The following is a 23,819-nucleotide window of genomic DNA, read 5'->3' as shown; positions in this document are numbered from 1 at the left end:
TGTAGTTGTAATTAATCATACAAAAGATCTATTAAGTTTGATGGAGGTATGTAGTTGTAACTTAAAAGTTCATGAAAGATTTGTAGTTGTAATTAATCATACAAAAGAACATTTATACAAGAGACCATTGTTTTATCTATAAATGAGGCTGAATATGTAGTTGTGATAGAGGTATGTAAGGGGATCGTGTGGTTACGGAGTTTCTTAGATGAACTTCGCAAGGATAACAACAAAGGAATGGTTTATAGTGGTAGTCAGAGTATTATTTTCTTGGCAAAGAATCCAATGTAGCATTCTAGAACAAAGCATGTGGAGTTCAATTATCATTACATTACACATTTATGGGAGTTGACAATCTAGCAACTTGAGAAGATACAATAGACATGTTTACTAAGGTGGTGACTATATGCATAACTTCAATTGACCTTGGAACTTTAAAACAAGGAAAGACGATGCTAAGTAGATACATGGATGATTTCAAGAAAATATTGATGTTTGGCAATTGTCAGTCTTTAAGTGGGAGATTGTTAAGTATGGTGCCTAAATGGAAATAAATCATGCCGAATATGTTTCCTACAATATCTATGATTTATTTCCCTATGATATATTTCCTTGGGGATGTGTTCACACCTAAAATGTTTACTACCATATTCGTAATTTGTTTCCTTCTGATATATATCCTTCATTGTTGGAGTTATGTTTCCTATTGTGACTAAAATTATGGCTTCCTATTTTGCCTATATATAGAGTTGTTCTCTCATTGTAAATTGTATCCGAAAATTATATAGTGAATCATTGGGTTGGTATGGCCCCTAGACTAGATACACATCGTATCATATTCCATGAGTTCAATTCTTTTATATATATCTGGTTATCCGTGTTTAATTTCCAACATCTATATTTAAACACTCTTGTATGTATGTGGTAAACAAGAAAAAAGGTAGTTAATTACGTACGATATGAATATATGTAAAATAAAATAGTAAAGTAATTGATTATATCAAGTACTACTTATTACCATCCAATGTGCGATGTCTTCGCATCAGCTGAAGCAGGTGGCGGCGGACCAGAAACCGGGTTTGAAGGCGATTGAGGTGGAGGAGGAGGTGAAACCCCTCCTACATTTATATAACATAATAAGAATTTTATCGAACAAAATTTAATTTTTCAAGTTTAAAAAGTGTTCTTTAATTTAAAAACTACGAACCATTTGCACGACGTATATAGCATAGCGTAACTGTACTATCGCGCGCCTAGATTCGAATCTTAAAGGGAGCAGAATTTACAACAACTTATAAAACTATGAAAGTGCAATTACTTTTATACGTTATATACAATTTCTCACGGTTATTAGTTTTTATTAAAATATACTTTCTTTGTTCCACCGTAAGAGTCACATTTCTTTTCTGCTCATGTTTTTAAAAAATGATAGTAGTAAATAATTAAAGTAGAGTGAAAGTAAAGTAAAAGAGAGAATAATATATAAGAAACTCTAATCTACATCGCTCTTTATCTTACTTTACTTTCTCTCCACTTTAACTATTTATATCATTTTCCCAAAACATGTGTGAAAAATAAATGTGTCACTTACAGTGGAACGAAAGGAGTAGGTTTTATAAAGTAGTATAATGCACTATACACGTGTTGGGTCGTTATCGTGTCAACCCATTATCGACCCAACCCAATAAGGTCAAACCCAACCCAACCCGAAATCATTGGGTTCTTATTGGGTCCCAACCCAACGGGTTGGTGTCGGATTCGTGCGTGTTATCGTGTAGCCAAAAAAAGTCAACCCTCTGTTAATGATAGTAAGTTAGCTTAACACGACACGATAACGACTAAAACATGATGCTATTATACGATTTAAACATGATATTACACAATAAAATAAAAAATTATCAGATTAAAATAATTCTTTTCTTGATCAAAATAATAAAACTAAATTATAGTGCTATTAAATCTAAATAATAAAATTAATTAATTAAAAAATTATTTTTTTATAAAATCTAAGTATAATACACTAGGGGTGGCAAATCGTGCGTGTCGGGTCGTTATCGTGTCGACACGATAACGACACGAACACGATAACAACAAACACGAACACGACCCGTTAAGAAAACCTCAAACACGAACACGAACACGACACGAAACCCTCAGACACGAACACGACACGAACACGACACGAACCCATTAACGACACGAACCAATTCGGGTCAACACGACACGATAACAACACGTACACGAGATGACACGATAACGACTCGATAACAACACGACCTGATAACAGTTAAACCTATTAAAAATGAAAATAATAAGAATTAATAATATTAAAATATTATTTGTTAACGGATAACACGAACATGACACGAACACGACACGAACACGTATTGTTAACGGATAACACGAACCCGACACGAACACGACACGAACACGACACGAAATTTTCGTGTCCTTAACGGGTCGACCTGATAAGGACACGAACCCAATAAGCTCTGACCCAAACCCATTATTTTCGTACCGGTTCGTGTCGTATTATCGTGTCGTGTCAAAAATTGCCAGCCCTATAATACACCATCCGTTCCTCAAGAATATGCACTCTTCCCTTTTTAGTCCTTCCCACAAGAATATTCACTTTCTAATTTTGGAAAGTCTTTTCTCCCTAATGAGGTGGGACCCATTCTCCACTAACATTACTTTATTTACTTTTTCTCTCTACCTCTCTCTTACTTTACCAAATTTACATTAAACCGGTGCTGACTCCAAAGTGCATTTTCTATGGGGACAGACGGAGTAATTTTTTAAAATTCTTAAAAATTAATTAATATTTTTTCATTAATAAAAATTAAATTATAGTATTTTTTTATTAATTAAAGTTAAAGTATAATATTTTTTAATTAAATAAAATTAAAATAATATTTTTTAATCAACAAAAATAATAAAATTAAAGTTTAATAATTTTAAAATTAATAAAAGAGTAAAGGTCAATTTTGGTCCTAAACATATAACCAAAATACGAATTTGGTCCAAAACATTTACTTTTTGAAAAACAGGTCCATAACAAATGAATTTCTTGTCGGAATGGTCCTTTTTTAACGGTTCCGTCAGAAAAGTAACGGTCATGCTACTGTGCAATTAGGGTTGACCGTTAGGTTTTTTACGGAACCGTCAGAAAAAAGACTACTTCGTTGACATTTTCATTTGTTATGGACCTGTTTTTCAAAAAGTGAATGTTTTGGACCAAATTCGTATTTTGGTCTTATGTTTAGGACCAAAATTGACCTTTACTCTTAATAAAAATAATTTTTTTTTCTTAACGTATAACCCAAACCCAAACTGACCCAACCCGTTATCTTCGGGTTCTTATTGTGTCGACCCTATAAGGACCCAAATCCTAAACGTGCATGCTCGTGTCGTGCTAACTCCATGCGAGTTCGTGTTGTATTATCATGTCGTATAAAAAATTGTCAGCCCTAAGAATACTGATATGAATTTTAGTGCTCAATGTTCTCATTTTAAAAAGTTCTCACTACAACTACCCGATATGAATACTATATATAGGGATGGAGGTGTATTAGGGTCCTTACACCTTCTTAGTGTAAAACACATCACAAATCACAGTCCTTGGATCCTTAGATTCGATGGTTGTAATAATAATAGTCGTGCTCCATTATTAGACTAAAAATCTACATTACTAGATTATTCACCGAGCTACATTATTAGACCAAAAATCTACATTATTCACCGAGTTAGGATATGAATATGGGATGTGTTCATATCCTAACTCTTAACATATGCAAAACAAATAGACCACTGGATTTTGTGATAGTTAAATTAATGTCACGTGGCATCTAATAATGCAGTAGTTTTTTAGTCAAATGATGTAGCTCGGCTAATAATGTAGCTTTTTAATCTAATAATGTATATATTTTTAGTCTAATAATGTGGATTTCTATATACATAGTCCTGCTAGCTTGATAACTATCTTAAATTGATAATTGACAACTATGTCCATACATTGTAGATATCAACATGAACACATTTATATACAAATGTGTTTGTGTTGACATGTAAAATAGATATCAACACGAAGACATATGTAGGTCAACAAAATATAGTTGACATACAAATGCTTTGGTGTTGATATAGTTAGGAGTTAGCAAGCTAACATGACCCTGTTTTGCTCTAGTGTATACAAATTTTTATTTCTATTTATGTAATATTTAAATTCATAAGTTCTACTTACTGTTATAATCAATAAACGAAGAATTTAAAATAGTTGATTACCACAAAATAGGAGGTTGGAAGGAGGTGGACGCTCTTTTGCAGGGTTAGGATCAGGATCATAAACCCTAATGTAGAGTTCTTGACCTAAATACCAACGTTTAAGGTTTTGTGACCTCAAATTCCACATTCCTGGGTTGTCCAGATACACGTATACTGCTGTCCATCCACCAGGGTAAACCTGAATATGATTATAATAAAATGTGGTTAATGCTGTGTTTGTCCAATTCGTCATTGTGTTTGATTAATCTCACGTACCTGGACAGTAGAACGTACAATTGGATTATACAAATTGTATGTCGTAGTACGTACCTCAGGCGTCCATTGGCCTACACCAAAGCTACAGACAACAACATATTAATCAATTAACGCTTCCTCTGTCTTTTACAGATAAGACTAATGAGGTGCTCCATGAGTTTGTATATTATAAGTGGAAAAATGCTCACAATTTAAACATAGTGTTAGTAATAATTAAAAAAATTGTATCCATGAATAGAAATAAATTAATTTTTCTAGACATACAAAAATAGTGAAAATGGACTATTTTAACAAATATAGTATGCAAGGTGGGATTTTAGGAGAACCATATTACCATTTCAGTTTTGAATTTACCAATCTAAGCTACATACACCTCCGTCCACAAAAAATAGACTAGTTTGACCATTTTAGGGTGTAAACTAAAATTAGACAATTATAAATATGGAAAGTTTTAAACAAATACTAACCCTACACATCATTCTAAATGTGGAGCTCACAATCGACTAATACTACTTCCACCACCTTTGTCTATTTTTGTGGACGAATGTAGTATTATATATTTTTTAGAAAACTTATTTATGTGTAAAGTCCTTTTTTAAGATGGACTAACAATTTTTTTAAAGATTAGAACTTTTTATGTGTATAATTTGAACTTATATGGAAAACGAACAAAAGTCAATATTATTAATTCTTTCATTTAGATCCCAATGAGTATATATAACTTACCCGACCACGAAGAACCCATACCCGTCCAAATGGCAAGAGTCATACATATCCCCATTATTTACAAACACGATCTCTAGCCATCCCTTATACAGTCCTGACACAACAAATGTCCCATTCACCGGGGCTGCAAGGCCCGAGTGAATGGGGTATTTGTCGAGTTCGTAGACGCCTGAGCCGTTGATGAATTGATCGGCTAACTTCAATGGAGTAGACGGACTTATGTATGAGACATTGTTTATGGTGTAACGAGTGAATCCGTCGAGTATGGCGATGTGTCCATTAAGAATAAAAGTTTGTGATAGTGTCACGTTTGTGACATTAAATGAGCCTTGAGGGTTAGGTCTTGCAGCGCCAGTTGTCATATTCATCCTACATATAAAATGAAAAAAAAATGATGAGCTAAATAAAATAGAGTCATCAAAGTATGTGGTCGTTATTATAAATGTTTGGTCGTAATATGGTTGAAGTAGTACTTAGAAATGAGCATAATTGAATTGGGCTTACATGATGGATCTAGCTTGATTGATAGAGAAGTTGATATCATTTGGATCAGGCCCAATTGGTAGTGGACCAGTAGGAAGTGCAGTAGACTTGTCATAATGCAACACACCAACTGCTGCAAATGAATTATTGGCTTGTATTTTTGGTGTTGCAACAACATAGTAATCTGCTGGATGTTGTCCTGTTGTGACAAGCACTGAGTAAGACTGTCCCACGTGGACATCGAGGGAACTTAACCTCGTTTGATTGGTGTATGATCCCTCCGTCTCCACCAATAGCAACATGTGATTTTCAATCCTAAAATTGACGCTCCACAAGTTCCCAACATTGCTGATTCTAAATCTGTATGTTTTTCCTGGTATTGGGCATTTAAGGGATGTTGATTTCACCTAATAATTGTAGTATTGATTTTGTGAAAAATGATATTCTCACCTTCTGTTACGTTGAAACTTTCGTAGGGTTTAGCAATTGGTCCATTATATGGCCTTTTTCCATTCATAAGCATTTGATCCGGAAAATAGCCCACGCCTCCTCTAGCCCTAACAGTCTGTGGAGTTTCTCCCAAATAAGCATTATAAGGGAAAGAGAGAGAGAGAGACTAAAGGGATATACATGTTGGTATAGCGCACATTTATTGAAAACTTGAAATGATATTCCATTCATTCACCGCATATTTGCAAGTCTTTTGAAAATATTATATTCTTTTCGTCCAAAACTCAACAAAATTGAGTCATTTATTTTTTTAACAAAAAATAAAACATTTAATTACTCTTACTTTATTTCATCACTTATATCTCTTATATCTCCTACTTTTATTCATCTCTCTTATTTTACTTTGTTTTTATTTAATCCATTCAACACTATTTCCTAATTTCAATGTCCAAAAGTTTTGATCTCACTCAGTTAAGACGGAGTGAGTAATAAATTATGAAAGTGAATAGAGAGTGATATAAAAGATAGAATAATAAAGAGAAGATTATCTTTTACATTATTCTCTTTTACTTTACAATCTCTCTACTTTAACTATTATATATATATATATATATATATATATATATATATATATCATTTAAAGAACCATTTTAACTCGCCAAGGGTTATAAGAAATTGTTTGACTTTGTGAGTGAAAAAAATGGAGAAAATAAGTAGAATGTGAGACCAATTTTAGAAATAGTTTTATAATGAATTGTGACTGTAAAAAAAATAGTGTAATGTGGGGTCCGCATACCAAAAATAAAAATAAATAAATGGTTATTTAAATCGTGGATAACTCTAAATGACAAAATAGCTCTTTAAATGGTTGAAGGAGGGAGTATTTATAACTCCCTTCGTCTAAATTAAATTTAAAACAAACTTTTGGGCACAACGATTAAAAAATTGTGTTGAATTGATCAAATGAAAATAAAATAAAATAAAATAGAAAAGAGGGAAAAGTAGGAAAGATAAGAGTGGATAAAGTAGGTGATGTAATAAAGTAAGTGCGATTAGATGTTTGAATTTTTTGCCAAATAAAGAAATAATACGACTCAACTTAAATAGGACAGAATGATATTATTTTTTCAAAACACGTGCAAAAAATAAATATGTCACTCAGGTGTGATAGAGGGAATAAGATCACATGATTATATATAATTCGAACAATTTATCGGAAAAACATATAGTTAGATGAAGGTGAATGATAATACCGTGAAATTCTCAGAATACCAATCGCCAACGAGAAGATCAAAATCTAGTTCGGGCGTTGGGAAGGGCACGTCAACGACAATCTGATTGTTGATGTGGATCGGGCCGAATCCTCCGGCCGCCCTTTGAAAGTTGAGTGAAGGGAAATAGAAGAAACTTCCTATTTGATCCTTCATTTGGATAACATAAGTCCAATTGTTGCCTGGACGGATCGGGCAATTGCTGCCTGAAACCCCATCTTGCCAAGAATTTAGCCTTTGTTGAATTCCATTCCTACATTTGTGTGATATTCTTATATAAGTGTTTTTTTTATTCTCGCTCATTTATTCACTTTCTGTAAATTATTTTTTAATCTATAGTATTGTGTCTTCCTCACTCATGTGTATATGTACTCTCTCCGTCCCACAAATTTTGTCACAATTTGATCGGACACAGGTTTTAAGAAATATAATAGAAAGTGAGTAGAGTGGGTCCTATTCTTAAAGTATTAGTTTTATAATAAAATGTGAGTGGGGTTCATTACCAAAAATACTAGTAAAAAGTGAAATATGACAAATTTTATGGGACGGAAGCAAATGGGAAAATGTGATAAAATTTCAAGGACGGAGGAAGTATCTAATAGTGTTGTAGCTCTTAACCTTCTGACCTTAATTTGGGTGACAAAACGTAACTTCATTTTTTAATTTTTTTTCTCGTGCATGGGAATTGTATCACTGGGCAATCCGTTAATTATCACTCTGCGCTCTTTCCTAGTTAATCTGAAAAATTCTTCTTATTGTGTGATGTATTTTTTAATCCTGTAACATTATTCAAATTATAAGTAAACATAACCAGAAATAATGAGTTGATATAATCAAAATAATTATCTGTCACGCCATTACCGGATGCCTCTTGACATGGAACTTAAATCAAGAAAACCAAAAATCAATTAGTACTAGAATTCCATTTTAAGAAAGTGATACTTAGAGTGATAAATTTATTGAAAATAAATTCAAATAATTAAAAAGTGACATACAACTACCATGAGCACTGGAGTCTGGAAAGAGAAAAAATACTACTCCCTTCGTCCCGGCTAAGATGACACATATCTTAGTCGGTACGAGATTTTAGGAGTTGTTTGTTAATGTGGTTAATTATACAGAGAGAGAGTGGGTGTAAGTATGGAATAGAGAGAGAAAGAGAGTTGCATATTCAATTTGCCAAAAAAAATAGTTGAGTGTATTAATTGGAGAGAAAAAGTTACCTAAAATAAAAATATATCATGATTGGGGCAAACTAAAAAGGGAAAGTGTGTTATCTTTATTGGGACCAGGGGCAAACATAATAAAGGAGAGGGTAGGGTTAAGTCCTTTCCAAAACAATTTTTTTTTTAGTTTTTTCTACTACAATAATTTTCAATTTTTTTGAAAATTGTTTTTAAGCCCTTAATATGTGAATGCTATTGAAGACTAAATTACTGAAAACTGAAACTGAATAATAGAAGGGTTGAACTTGACCTAAGATTAAAAAAGTTGTAGGGATTAAGAAAAAAATGGCTGACGGTAAACCGGGAAGAAAGAAGACTAAGTTATAAAACATAACTAATATTCTCTATGTCCCATTAAAAATAAAACGTTTTTTCTTTTTTTATTTTCTCAATAAAAATGAAACGTTACTAAAATGGAAATACTCCATCTCTGTTTTTCCTTCTCTCTTACTTTATTCCCTCTTTATTAACTCACAAAACAATATTACATAAAATTTCGTAACGAAAAGCAAACGTTTCATGTTTAATGGAACAAAGTATATTATACTCCATAAACTCTTTCATAAAATGACGAATTGTTTTTCCCTAAAAAGGCGTGCCATTTTAAAATAGAACTGATATAGTTATAACCCTTGTTTTTCAGTGCTATGCTCTCTGCATTGTTAAATTTATGTTACTAGGATTTTGTGATATTTTACTAAAACGGTTCAATTTAACTATTTAATTTGAGTCTAACATGAGTTTGAGTTGCTAAAGTTGAATATTTTAAATTTGATTTAAGTGCTATTTCTCTTCTATATATAGTTGAAAGGTAGTAACATTTTAATTTTTATAATATTAGTTTAGTTTTATCTGTAAAATTAGTTATGTATTTTTAGTTGTTGTGTTTGTGAATTTTTTTCATTTGGTTGCTAATTTCATAGCTTGTGTCCCTTAAAAATAGATTAATTTTGATATGGTATAAGTTTTACTGTGTAATTGGTAAAATAAGAGAACGAGACTAACTTCATTAAAAAGAAAAAAAATTCCTAATTTAGAAATGATCTAATTTAAAAGACGACCAAAACAAGTCTATTTTAAAGGACGGAGGGATTAAAATTTATGTATAATGTAGTCCCTACTGAAAAAAAGTTATGCGTCCGCTCCTGGTTGGGACGGACGGAGTTAAGACCACATAGTAAATCGAGATATGTATAACAAACAAAATGTAAATTTGTGATATTTTTGACTAATTTTAAAGATAGTAGAAAATACCAAATTTTGGTCAAAGTTCATGATTTTATGGACTAATATCCTAAGTTAATAACCAATGTTTTCTATCTTTAATTTTTAGTGATAAAAATGTGCTTTTCGTAGTGGGTATATATATCATAAAACGTATAGAAAATAAAGTCACGTATTTAATACATTACCATGTCATGAGAAGAGGCTCGTCCATATCGTTGAAAACATTGATATGCACATTATCGTTGGTTGATACATTAATAAGAGGACCCGGAAATAAATCATTAACCGTTATGACCTTGTAAAAGACCAATACAAATTTGTTACTCTCCATTCAAAATAAGAATCCAAACAATTAATCATAACCTAATAAAAAAAATACTACCTCCGTCCACAAAAACTAAACAAAGTTGTAATTGACACGAGTTTTAATGCGCAATTGATAAAATAGAGACATGGATAGAAAAAGTAGTTGGAAATGGAAGTGGGGCCCACATTTAGAATGGTGTGTAGAGATGGTACTTGTTTAGAACTTCCAATATTTAGAATTGATCTAATTTTTATGGAGATTCAAAATGGTAAAATTAGTCTATTTTTTTGTGAACGGGTGTAGTACAACATTGAAATAAATCACATGTATATACCGGCTGATCTCGTGATATTGGCTTGATTCTCTCATCTATTTTCACGCGCCACTCCAGAAATATTTCGTCTCCGACCACCACCGTGAACATTGCCGTGCAACAAGCCAACCACCACCAAATGCAGCAGAGGGCGGCCATCTCGCAGTGGCGATGTTTTCTACTCATAAAATCATGTGTATGCCAGCACTAATAAAGGAACCATTTAAACATAAAACTATTTTCTTGTTAAAATTTGTCTCTTTTCAAGTTGTCAAACTAAGTTGGTGAAGGTTCCAAGTTAATTATGTTTGTAATCAACGAATATGAGTTGCGTTTAACATTGAGATTAATTGTCAATTTTTAATATAGGATTCGTACAGGTGGTCATGTATCGATTATTAAATTGGAGGTACATTCCTTCCTTATTTATGTATATAGTGTTTTGACAATTTTTGTAAACCATCAAGGCTTTTATGCAAAACTAGATTTAAATACAGAAACATAAAACAATATCATGCGTAGTATATTTTTAGGTCATTGTTAGTTTATTTTTAGGTCATTATAACAAAGTATGACCTAAAATAATCTTAACATGACATTAAACTCAAATCTTATATTATGACTTAAAACTGCTTAATTATGACCTCCTGTGTTTTTGGTTTATTAATGACCATTAGATTATCTAATCCTAAGGCCAAGATTTGGGTTGCATTTCTGGATTTAAACACATACTTGTTTTGATTGAACCCTAAACCCTGAACCCTAACAGGACCATATATATATATAGAGGTGCGTTAAAATGATAACCATATTTATGGTGATAACCTAATAACCTATCATTTTATGAGTAAAAAATATCATTTTTACTAAAAATGATATTTATACACTATAAAATGATATTTTTTCAGCATGCATAGAATGATACTTTTAATCCATAAAACGATATTCTATTTTATAAAATGATATATTTCGTCCATAGAATGATAGGTTATTAGGTTATCACCATAAATATGGGTTATCATATGATTACATCCATATATATATATATATATATATATATATATAGGGTTTTGATCTATGCAAAACTGGATTTAAATACAGAAACGCAGAACAATATCATAATTAGGGCACTTTTAGGTCATAATTAGGTAATTTGTAGGTCATGCTAACAAAGCATGACCTAAAACGATCTTAGTATGACATTAAATCTAAATATTATAATATGACCTAAAATTGCTTAATTATGACCTTCCGTGTTTTTGGTTAATTATTGACCATTAGATCATCTAATCCTAGGGCTGAGATTTGGTCTGCATTTCTTGATTTAAACACATACTTATTTTGATCATCTCCCTATATATATATATATATATATATATATATATATATATATTGTCACGACCGCATTTTCTAAGGATAGAAAACACGGTTGATCGCGACTAGGGGAGGATTAAAGAAGCGGGGAAGAAATGGGAAAATAACACAAATCGACCATAGCTCGAAACAAATGGGAATAGCTCGAAATAAAATTAGAGTTTTGAACAAAATAGACCTGAGTTTTCTAAGATGCACAACGGAAGCCAATGAACGCGGTTCCATGTATGAAGACATGAACCTCCGAGAGTCAAAATCTGACTGAATTAAATGTCTTGTCTCAATAGCACTTCCCCCACCACTTCGCTGCTCAACCTGCACATTTAGAAATATATGCAGTGCTGAGTACAAAAAGTACTCAGTGAACACATTGCCGAAAGTTACACATATACATTTGAAAATATTGTCAAGCCATCATCACAGTAACACTCGGGGATTTATTGAAAAGGCCCGAGCTTACTAAAAATATTCACATTGGACTGCAGTCCCTTTTTCCTGTACTTAGCCATATCTGATCACATTGTGCCGTCGAGATGGTGTTCTCGCACGGTCACCTTACATACATGTGCCGGGAAGGTGGCCACCTTCCACAGTCACCTTCTCTGCCCAATATGTCAGAGGTATCCTTGTGCCGGGAAGGTGGCCACCTTCCTCGGTCACCTGCTCTGCCCAACATGCAGAGGGAGCTTGTGTACACTAGTCCGAGTGGGGACACCACCCTCACTGGGACCCGAATTCGACTTATATCATCATTCATAATTCACTTGGCCGTAGCCAACAGATAGGCATCATACACAAAACATTTATGGCATGACAACATCATTAAAATCACGAACATGTGTTCTTGTTTTCATAAAATACGATTTGTATTTTATTATAAGAAAGCTCACCTTGATCGTTTAGTTCCTTTAACTTGAATCTTTCGTTCCGACTTTACTTGCGAACATACCCTTTTGAAAATATCACAACGTACTAATAAGACTCGAGAAATTCACATACTTATAGGAATGCATGCCCCTACTTTATTTCTTTTATCGTTTGTTCACCGTTAAAAAATTTTAGAAACTTGCATATTAATTAAATTTATTAAATTGGGAAATTTAATTAATAGCACTTCTTTATTAAACTTAATTATTTCTGTGACTTGAGAACTCCGTCTCCCTCTTTCTTTCTATTTCCTTAGCGGTCGCCCGAGGCGTCGCGGGCGACGCCGGTCGGTCCTTCGCATTTCTAGCTTCAACATTTTATCTGAGAATTAATTGATTAGCTCCAAGCTAAATTCCTTAAATAAATTCTAACTTCAAATGATTAAATCTCGGCCCAAAACGATTTTATTGACCTTTCCTCCACTCTCTTTTAAAACATTTCCAGCCCAATTATTAATTCCATCAAGTGGCCCAACAATTAATTAATGTATATCTCATACTCCATGGATAGGCCCATTCTTGATGAATTTCCTTGGCCCAAAAACTAAAATGAATTCACTATTTTAATGGCCCAATTCCAATTAATTAAGAAGGCATAAAGCCTATACTCTTTATCACCAAACCCGTCGGTTTCTCCCTCTCTGCCAAATCCCCAAATTGCACAAAAATTAGGAAAAATCTCCCTCTTCTATTCGTCGACCAGCCACCCCACCGGCACCGCCTCCGCTTCCGTTTTCGTCTCCGACGGTGTTCTCTTCCTCCTCCTCATCTCTCTCTTTCTCTTCTCTCCCTCTTCACCGTACGCCGCTGCCTTCTCTCTCTCTCTCTCCCCCGATCTGCCGGCGCCGCCTCGCGGATCTGCCGGAGCCGCGGATCCGCCTCCGTTGAACGCCGGAGGAGCTGCTGCTGTCCCCGCCGGGTCAGGCTGCTGCTGTCGCCCTCCTCCCGGAAGTCCGCCGTCTGCACGCTCCCCCTCTCTCTCTCCCGGTCCAGCCTCACGCCGCCGCCGAGGTTCCACCAACGCAGCCGTCGTCGCGGATCCGCCATCGCTGCCCAGCTTCTCCTCCGTCAGAGTCTTCTCTCGCCAAACTCCCGGAAGGTAAACTTAATATTTAAATTTCTTCCTCTTTTATTTCATTTTCTAAGAATTTAAGGTCTTAGATCTAAGAATTTTGGAATTTAATTTGTGAATGATGGTGAAATTAGTGAAGAATTGAGGTGTGGGGCTGTCAATGTTAGCAACGGAGTGCCGAAACTCATCTGCCGGAATCCGGCAGATTCATTTTCATGAGATAAGATTCTTAATTTATGCTTACCTTGGTTGTAGGACTTGGATTATATATTTTATATGAATTTGCTGATCCTTGAACAATTATCTTGCTACTTGAGATTTGATGGTGAAACACGGTATTAAACTTGCTGTGTATTCTTAATTTCTGATTTGGGCAGATTTTAATTTCTCTTTATATATGCAAACATATGTGCAAGAAGAGAAAGGTTTGGGATTTACCTTCTTATGTGGAATAAAGTGTTGTTGGATTGAGGACTTGATCTTACAATTATCTGCAACTCTCCTTCCTCTATTCATGTTGGGTTGGGGTGTGTTGAGAACTTAGAATTTGATGGTGATGTGGGTGAGACAAAAAGATTTGTATATATGTACATATACATGAAAGATGCAAGTGGCGTATCTTGCAAGAATAATATGCAAATGATAAGATGCAAGTGGAGACCTATCTTTCAAAATATTACAGAATAGGATATGATTTTACAATATGATTTTAGGATATGCTCTGTCAGAGGATAGGATATGATTTTAGGATATAATTTGATATGATTTCTTCGGCCATTCAATTAATGCAACATTTAATGATGCTGATATTACTTGATTCTATCATACCATTCTCTCCCTTTTTTTCTTCTTTTTTTTTATTTGCTTATTAATTTAACTATTAGAGTATTTGTTCACTTATTCATTTAATTGGTGTAGGTATACTCAGTTCCTGTTCGTGGCCGTTCGTGTTGAAGTACCCGCTTCCATACGATGTATAAATTAAATTTTGTTGGACTTTTGTTGGATATATCGGACATTAAAATTTTTATTTGGTGTTATTTTTTTATTTTTTTTTCTTTTACTTGAAATATTCGTTCGAGAACGAAGCAATGATTATTTATAATTCCAAGATCAATTATTATACATGAGAATGACAGATTTCAAATACTACAACGATCACTTATTATTTATCTTTAGGCTAATAATAAAAATAAGGTACGAAAGTTCGGGTTGTTACATTCTACCCCCCTTAAAAGAAATTTCGTCCCGAAATTTAGAAAGTAGTTAGACAAAAAGCTCTGGATATTTTTCTTTCATTTCCTCTTTCAGCTCACATGTTGCCTCTTCCTATTCATGGTGTTTCCACAAAACCTTCATTGTAGTAATCGACTTGTTCCGAACCTGCTGCACCTTTCGATATAATATTTCTACCGGCTTTTCTTCGCAACTCAGGTTAGGCTCTAGGGCGATTTTCTTCGTGGCGAATCACATGGTTTGGGTTGAACACGTATCTTCGAAGTTGGGAGACGTGGAATACGTTGTGTACGTTTCCAAAGTTGGGTGGCAATGCCAAGCGATATGTTACTGGGCCCACATCCTCCAGAATTTCATATGGTCCAATAAATCGTGGTTTTAGCTTACCTTTGAGTCCAAATCTGGTTATTCCTTTGGGAGGGGATACTTTCAAGAAGACCTTCTCCCCGATGTTAAATTTCAATTATGTGAGTGTTTGGTTCACCACAACTTTCACCAGCAGCTTGCAACAAAGGTTTTTATGAAGTGCAAAGACTATGCTCAATTGGGCTCATTATGCTCACTCCCAGAAAAGAAAAGATACAACTTCAAAGTCCTTGAGCTATACCCATAGAGTTTGAAAATTTTATTGTGGGAATAGTTACCAGATGGAATAAAATGCGAAAGTGAGGGTATGATGAATAGAATGTAAATGTCAATAATAGGTTGCCAATAATATAATTAAAATGAACAGTGAAGTATAAAAGTTTCAAGTATCCCTAGATGATAACAGGAGGACCTGAGATGGTTGATTACAAATGGATTTGAAATGAATAGGAAAAACAAACAATTGCAATTTGCTCAACAACACTGTGATAGAAGATCAGATCAACGAAATGTTTAGAGTTTATAAGCAATTCAGGGAAACTAACTAATAAAGAGGGCAACAAGAGGAAACTATCCAAGGGAGAAGCAATGTGCCAGCTTTAACATAGAGCTTGCAGAAAAGCTCAACTCAAGAGACAACAGTCATATTTGAATTTAGAAGATGAGAGTACTCATATAAAACAAAGAACTTGTCAATAAGTATGTCTTAAAACACAAAGGGTCAAATTAAAAGGTTTAAGGTCTCACCAGATGGCTATTCCAATATAGTAAGACTGAAAATAACTGGTCTCAAGTGGATTTGAGAAAGAAGAATAACAAAGAACTACCCTTTTGGGTCAACAACATCGTGATACTATATCACGTTAATGAATTCACAAAGTTTTTAACCAAATCACGGAAATTAACTCGTAGAGAAGACAATCAGAGCAAACTAGTTCAGGAAGAGAGCAAATTACTTTAGACTTGGAGTTGCTAAAGAGCTCAAAGCATGATGGAATAATTTTTTTAGTGGAATTAAGAAGAGGGAACTACTCATATAAAATAAAGAGCTTGTCAAGAAGCACTTTTGAAAACAAAAAAAAGTCCACTAATGATCTTTGAAGAATGTTATCATTGAAGAGACAATAGTTTAGGGAAACATGTTTATTCTGAAGGCTATAAATAAAGCAGCTCCGAGTATAAAAGTTTGTTGGCAAGAATTCAAAGAGTCAAAGTATTACTTTTATGCAGAATGAGTAAAGAAGGACCGTAGTCACTGGAGGTTATCAGAAAACATGAGGGAGTAAGCTCAAAACTGAAAGAGATTCACAATCTTGACATAGAAGAGGAAAAATAATGGCACATTACCTTGCAAAAGGAGTCATTTAAGTTCTTAATCCAACAAAAGGTATTTTGATCAAGAGGGGTGCAAGAAAAAATGAAATTCATGGAAATCCAAGTTAGCGTTGCTGATGAATCTTCTTGGTTAACTAAAATAGCGATACTCCCTTGTTTAATTCTTCATAGAGAATGATAACTGAGTTATGAGAAACTTTCGTCACAAGCTACTTTCACCTTATGATCACGTCAGATGACCATATGTTGGGATTACGACTCTTTGGTACTCTTGGTTCGTCATAGCGGTCATCCTCGTAACACGTCGTTTCTGCTTACTCATATTATAGAACTAGGTTCTTTCTTTACATTGTAATCATATTTTCTTGCTGTGTATGTGTGCATCGCTTAGTTGGATCAAAGGTATGATCCTTTGGAGTGATTGGATTGTCCAGAAAGACAATGGTTAACCTAGATTATTCATGTCATTGGGACGTAGGAACATCGTTTTGTTCTATGTTGGATTACTGTTCTCGTGACGAAGTTTCTTTCTTATCGCGTCCTTTTCTTTTCGTCGCTCGGGAAAGCGAGAAATGTTCATACTGTACTTCTAAGTTCGAGTTCATATTGTGTTCTAGAAGGAACGCATAACTAAGTATTCTAAGTTCTTGGAAATTTCGATTTCCCTATACTAGCAACATGATTCAATGACTACTCAAAAAGATGTATCATTTCACCAACTCAAAAAGAGATATCATTTCAACAATTGGTACCATACTCATATACTTTATACTTTCATATTCCAGTACCTTTTTCCATTCGGGAAAGTTACCCTTTTTTTTCTTCATACATTCACAGTCTTTAGCCAAGAAAAGACATACTAACTCTTTCTTTAAGCACGCTACAAAATCAAGAAATATCAACTCTTTCTTTAAACTCAGTATTTTCATCTGTTCACCCAAATTAATTGCATGAGTTATTTCTCCATTTCAAACTTTTAAACATCTTGACTTTCTTTTGAAAAAGAACAAGTTACCTTTTTCCTCGTTGAGCGCGATGGGAGGGAGTGCTAAGAGTATTTTCATCGATTAGACAGTCTAGTGGAACAAGGCTAGACCAAAGATTTTCAAAGAAAACTCTCGGGTTCAGAGCGAGAAAGAATGCTCTGATACCACTCTGTCACGACCGCATTTTCTAAGGATAGAAAACACGGTTGATCGCGACTAGGGGAGGATTAAAGAAGCGGGGAAGAAATGGGAAAATAACACAAATCGACCATAGCTCGAAACAAATGGGAATAGCTCGAAATAAAATTAGAGTTTTGAACAAAATAGACCTGAGTTTTCTAAGATGCACAACGGAAGCCAATGAACGCGGTTCCATGTATGAAGACATGAACCTCCGAGAGTCAAAATCTGACTGAATTAAATGTCTTGTCTCAATAGCACTTCCCCCACCACTTCGCTGCTCAACCTGCACATTTAGAAATATATGCAGTGCTGAGTACAAAAAGTACTCAGTGAACACATTGCCGAAAGTTACACATATACATTTGAAAATATTGTCAAGCCATCATCACAGTAACACTCGGGGATTTATTGAAAAGGCCCGAGCTTACTAAAAATATTCACATTGGACTGCAGTCCCTTTTTCCTGTACTTAGCCATATCTGATCACATTGTGCCGTCGAGATGGTGTTCTCGCACGGTCACCTTACATACATGTGCCGGGAAGGTGGCCACCTTCCACAGTCACCTTCTCTGCCCAATATGTCAGAGGTATCCTTGTGCCGGGAAGGTGGCCACCTTCCTCGGTCACCTGCTCTGCCCAACATGCAGAGGGAGCTTGTGTACACTAGTCCGAGTGGGGACACCACCCTCACTGGGACCCGAATTCGACTTATATCATCATTCATAATTCACTTGGCCGTAGCCAACAGATAGGCATCATACACAAAACATTTATGGCATGACAACATCATTAAAATCACGAACATGTGTTCTTGTTTTCATAAAATACGATTTGTATTTTATTATAAGAAAGCTCACCTTGATCGTTTAGTTCCTTTAACTTGAATCTTTCGTTCCGACTTTACTTGCGAACATACCCTTTTGAAAATATCACAACGTACTAATAAGACTCGAGAAATTCACATACTTATAGGAATGCATGCCCCTACTTTATTTCTTTTATCGTTTGTTCACCGTTAAAAAATTTTAGAAACTTGCATATTAATTAAATTTATTAAATCGGGAAATTTAATTAATAGCACTTCTTTATTAAACTTAATTATTTCTGTGACTTGAGAACTCCGTCTCCCTCTTTCTTTCTATTTCCTTAGCGGTCGCCCGAGGCGTCGCGGGCGACGCCGGTCGGTCCTTCGCATTTCTAGCTTCAACATTTTATCTGAGAATTAATTGATTAGCTCCAAGCTAAATTCCTTAAATAAATTCTAACTTCAAATGATTAAATCTCGGCCCAAAACGATTTTATTGACCTTTCCTCCACTCTCTTTTAAAACATTTCCAGCCCAATTATTAATTCCATCAAGTGGCCCAACAATTAATTAATGTATATCTCATACTCCATGGATAGGCCCATTCTTGATGAATTTCCTTGGCCCAAAAACTAAAATGAATTCACTATTTTAATGGCCCAATTCCAATTAATTAAGAAGGCATAAAGCCTATACTCTTTATCACCAAAACCGTCGGTTTCTCCCTCTCTGCCAAATCCCCAAATTGCACAAAATTAGGAAAAATCTCCCTCTTCTATTCGTCGACCAGCCACCCCACCGGCACCGCCTCCGCTTCCGTTTTCGTCTCCGACGGTGTTCTCTTCCTCCTCCTCATCTCTCTCTTTCTCTTCTCTCCCTCTTCACCGTACGCCGCTGCCTTCTCTCTCTCTCTCTCCCCCGATCTGCCGGCGCCGCCTCGCGGATCTGCCGGAGCAGCGGATCTGCCTCCGTCGAACGCCGGAGGAGCTGCTGCTGTCCCCGCCGGGTCAGGCTGCTGCTGTCGCCCTCCTCCCGGAAGTCCGCCGTCTGCACGCTCCCCCTCTCTCTCTCCCGGTCCAGCCTCACGCCGCCGCCGAGGTTCCACCAACGCAGCCGTCGTCGCGGATCCGCCATCGCTGCCCAGCTTCTCCTCCGTCAGAGTCTTCTCTCGCCAAACTCCCGGAAGGTAAACTTAATATTTAAATTTCTTCCTCTTTTATTTCATTTTCTAAGAATTTAAGGTCTTAGATCTAAGAATTTTGGAATTTAATTTGTGAATGATGGTGAAATTAGTGAAGAATTGAGGTGTGGGGCTGTCAATGTTAGCAACGGAGTGCCGAAACTCATCTGCCGGAATCCGGCAGATTCATTTTCATGAGATAAGATTCTTAATTTATGCTTACCTTGGTTGTAGGACTTGGATTATATATTTTATATGAATTTGCTGATCCTTGAACAATTATCTTGCTACTTGAGATTTGATGGTGAAACACGGTATTAAACTTGCTGTGTATTCTTAATTTCTGATTTGGGCAGATTTTAATTTCTCTTTATATATGCAAACATATGTGCAAGAAGAGAAAGGTTTGGGATTTACCTTCTTATGTGGAATAAAGTGTTGTTGGATTGAGGACTTGATCTTACAATTATCTGCAACTCTCCTTCCTCTATTCGTGTTGGGTTGGGGTGTGTTGAGAACTTAGAATTTGATGGTGATGTGGGTGAGACAAAAAGATTTGTATATATGTACATATACATGAAAGATGCAAGTGGCGTATCTTGCAAGAATAATATGCAAGTGATAAGATGCAAGTGGAGACATATCTTTCAAAATATTACAGAATAGGATATGATTTTACAATATGATTTTAGGATATGCTCTGTCAGAGGATAGGATATGATTTTAGGATATAATTTGATATGATTTCTTCGGCCATTCAATTAATGCAACATTTAATGATGCTGATATTACTTGATTCTATCATACCATTCTCTCCCTTTTTTTCTTCTTTTTTTTTATTTGCTTATTAATTTAACTATTAGAGTATTTGTTCACTTATTCATTTAATTGGTGTAGGTATACTCAGTTCCTGTTCGTGGCCGTTCGTGTTGAAGACCCGCTTCCATACGATGTATAAATTAAATTTTGTTGGACTTTTGTTGGATATATCGGACATTAAAATTTTTATTTGGTGTTATTTTTTTATTTTTTTTTCTTTTACTTGAAATATTCGTTCGAGAACGAAGCAATGATTATTTATAATTCCAAGATCAATTATTATACATGAGAATGACAGATTTCAAATACTACAACGATCACTTATTATTTATCTTTAGGCTAATAATAAAAATAAGGTACGAAAGTTCGGGTTGTTACATATATATATATATATATATATATATATATATATATGGTTGTGATCAATGTCGAACCAATTTTAAAGACCGAACTAGAGACCAAATCTGGGCCATTAGATCTAGTTTTTTTATGAGATGTGCTGCTGTGTAAATTTTTCGGTCTTCATTACAAGCCCATTTTATTTCATTGTATAGATTTATTACTTCATTCCGTACGTAATACCTTGAAACTACAACATGTTTTTACTTTCTTCCAGTAGGTTTTGAAATGATTCAACATATGTTTCATTTGAATTCATTGACCTGAGTTTTTACTTTATTTACATTAAAAAATGCAATTTATTCAAGTGCGTTTATTACTTCATTCAGAAACGTTATTACTTCATTGGATAAGGTTTTTACTTCATTCCAGTAGCACTTCACATACTTCATTCCAATAATTTATTGCATCATTCCATGTGTTTATTACATCATATCAGCGTTGTGGCGGTGGTGATAGATATTGTAGAGAGAAAGAACGACACGCGACGGCGAAACCGCATTTACGTACTGGAATGAAGTAATAATCCTACTGGAATGAAGTAAAAACCTACTGGAATGAAGTAAAAACCTACTGGAATGAATTTAAATCTTTGTAACATGTTTGTATGACTTATTTACCTTCGGATGAATTAAAATAGGCTCGTGATGAAGGTGAAAATAAATTATAAATTTGTTCCTCTCATCCATAAAAAACTAGATCAAAAAACCCTAATTTGGTATGGTTCGGTGGTTCGGTCTTTAAGAGTGGATTTGTGAATAATGGACTCTCTCTCTATATATATATATATATATATATATATATATATGTATAGGGTTTTGATCCATGCAAAAGCATTCTTAATACAAAAATGCAGAACCAAGCATACAAAAATGCAGAACCAAGCATATATATATATATATATATATAGGTCCTGTTAGGTTGAGATTTTTAGCTTAATTGAGAATTGAGATGCATTTTCAGCCACTCATCCACAACATTTTTGAAAAGTCAACTGCAAGTAGATTATGTCAACTCGGGGGTATTATCGTCAATAGTTTGCACATCAAATGTCAATAGTCTACATATCAAATGTCAACAACTTATAGTTGACATTACATGTGTATAGTTGACATGAATTGTATATGTAGTTAACATTATATGTGTGTAGTTGACATGAATTTTATATGTAGATGACATTATATGTGTGTAGTTGACATGAATTATCTATGTAGTTGACGAAAAGAAATTTAAAAAAATTAAAAAAAATTAAAAAAATTAAAAAAATTAAAATTAAAAAAAATATTTATTGAATAAAATGTACCATGAAATTACCATTTTGCCCTTTCATAATTAATTAATCTAAAAATATGTTCCATGTGGCAAATTCTGGACCACTCATTTAATAAAAATGAGTGGCTGATAATGCATCTCAATTGATCACAACCCTATACATATATATAGGGTTGCGTTAGTGTTCTAACTAATAACTAATAACTTTCAATTATGTGTATTAAAATTATCAACACAAATATATAATTGTGTCAATACAACATGTAAATTTAAATATCAACACAAAGGCATAAGTTTATCAACACAAGAAGATTGATAAATTTATGTCTTTGTGTTTATATTTTTAACATACGAAATAGATATTTAATTATTAGTTATTACTATAAAAAGTTAGTATTTGATCACACACCTATATATATACATATGGGTAGTGATAAAATGCAAACTCTATATATTGTACAAACTCCAAACTATGACATGTACCATTAGAAAATGTCAACAGATGACAAAATAATAACAACAAAAAATGTCAACACAGTGTCAACACATTATCAACCGTTGACACTGTGTTGAATTTTTTGTTGCTATTATTTTGTCATCTGTTGGCATTTCCTACGAGCATCCCCATCCGTGCTCTTGCCAACGAGCACGGATGTTGGCCCAAACCCACTTTTACTCCCTGCTCTTAGGCAAGAGCACAACACCCACATCCGTACTCTTCCGCAAGGACAAGCTCAAGGGTCCCACCATTCTATTATTCAATTTAAATAAAAATATTTCCACAAAATTAAAATAAATAAAAAATATCCAGAATACTATTAAAAATTACAAAAAAATTAAAAATTACATAATTAAAATCCTAAAAATTAAAAATAACATAATTAAATTCATAAAATAAAAAAAAACCCACTACTCGTGGCCGAATTTCTCCCAAATATGTTTGATGTGAAAAATGGATGATAAATGTGTGTATTTATAGATGATTTTGGGATTAAAAAAAATTAAAAAAATCCAGAAAAATGGTAAAAAAACGGCCATATATTTGAGAATCTGAATTTTTTTTAGTATTATTTTCGATTTAAAAAAATGAATTTCCAACGGAAATGCCGTTGACCAATCAGAACGCGACACGTCAGCAACTCACTGGCACAGACGGACGGACGGGTGTCCACTTACCGTTGCGGATGCTCTAACGGTCCAGATCATAGTTTGAAGTTTGTACAATATTTAGAGTTTGCATTTGATCACATTCCTACATACATATATATAAATGGGACTCAAATTCTACTACTTATTCAATTCACTTTTATTTACATTTCTTAA

General features: G+C 34.3%; 1 protein-coding gene and 4 long non-coding RNA genes across 5 annotated transcripts; 2 read left to right on the top strand and 3 right to left on the bottom strand.

The window, feature by feature from the left end:
* Positions 1-1,014: 1,014 nt before the first annotated feature.
* Positions 1,015-10,728, bottom strand: LOC121745908 (monocopper oxidase-like protein SKU5). The gene is made up of 9 exons (XM_042139851.1): positions 10,564-10,728; positions 10,108-10,217; positions 7,452-7,722; positions 6,199-6,313; positions 5,770-6,121; positions 5,266-5,634; positions 4,540-4,621; positions 4,285-4,462; positions 1,015-1,118 (listed from the first exon to the last, which is right to left on the bottom strand). Exons 1-9 carry the CDS (start codon positions 10,726-10,728, stop codon positions 1,015-1,017), a joined length of 1,746 nt encoding a protein of 581 aa, XP_041995785.1.
* A 2,496-nt stretch (positions 10,729-13,224) lies between these two features.
* Positions 13,225-15,406, bottom strand: LOC121743369. Its single transcript, XR_006038245.1, has 2 exons — positions 14,353-15,406; positions 13,225-13,891 (listed from the first exon to the last, which is right to left on the bottom strand). It is a non-coding gene; the product is annotated as an uncharacterized LOC121743369 (long non-coding RNA).
* Positions 13,804-15,019, top strand: LOC121743370. Its single transcript, XR_006038246.1, has 2 exons — positions 13,804-13,941; positions 14,049-15,019. It is a non-coding gene; the product is annotated as an uncharacterized LOC121743370 (long non-coding RNA).
* Positions 15,407-19,296: 3,890 nt separating the features above from the next.
* LOC121743394 lies at positions 19,297-21,116 on the bottom strand. Its single transcript, XR_006038250.1, has 2 exons — positions 20,424-21,116; positions 19,297-19,962 (listed from the first exon to the last, which is right to left on the bottom strand). It is a non-coding gene; the product is annotated as an uncharacterized LOC121743394 (long non-coding RNA).
* Positions 19,875-21,024, top strand: LOC121743393. Its single transcript, XR_006038249.1, has 2 exons — positions 19,875-20,012; positions 20,120-21,024. It is a non-coding gene; the product is annotated as an uncharacterized LOC121743393 (long non-coding RNA).
* Positions 21,117-23,819: the final 2,703 nt, after the last annotated feature.

Source organism: Salvia splendens, chromosome 8 (genome assembly GCF_004379255.2).
Source record: "Salvia splendens isolate huo1 chromosome 8, SspV2, whole genome shotgun sequence".
NCBI classification, from domain to species: Eukaryota; Viridiplantae; Streptophyta; class Magnoliopsida; order Lamiales; family Lamiaceae; genus Salvia; species Salvia splendens.
The sequence above is the reverse complement of the archived record's forward strand: the minus strand, read 5'-3'. Positions and strand labels throughout refer to the sequence as shown.

Excerpts from the sequence above, each read along its gene's own strand:
- LOC121745908 (XM_042139851.1), bottom strand. The coding sequence starts at position 10,728 with ATGAGTAGAAAACATCGCCACTGCGAGATGGCCGCCCTCTGCTGCATT. Across the intron at positions 10,218-10,563 it reads CAATATCACGAGATCAGCCG|GTCATAACGGTTAATGATTT; the intron begins GTATATACATGT and ends GTCTTTTACAAG. Across the intron at positions 6,122-6,198 it reads AAGTTTCAACGTAACAGAAG|GAAAAACATACAGATTTAGA; the intron begins GTGAGAATATCA and ends GCCCAATACCAG.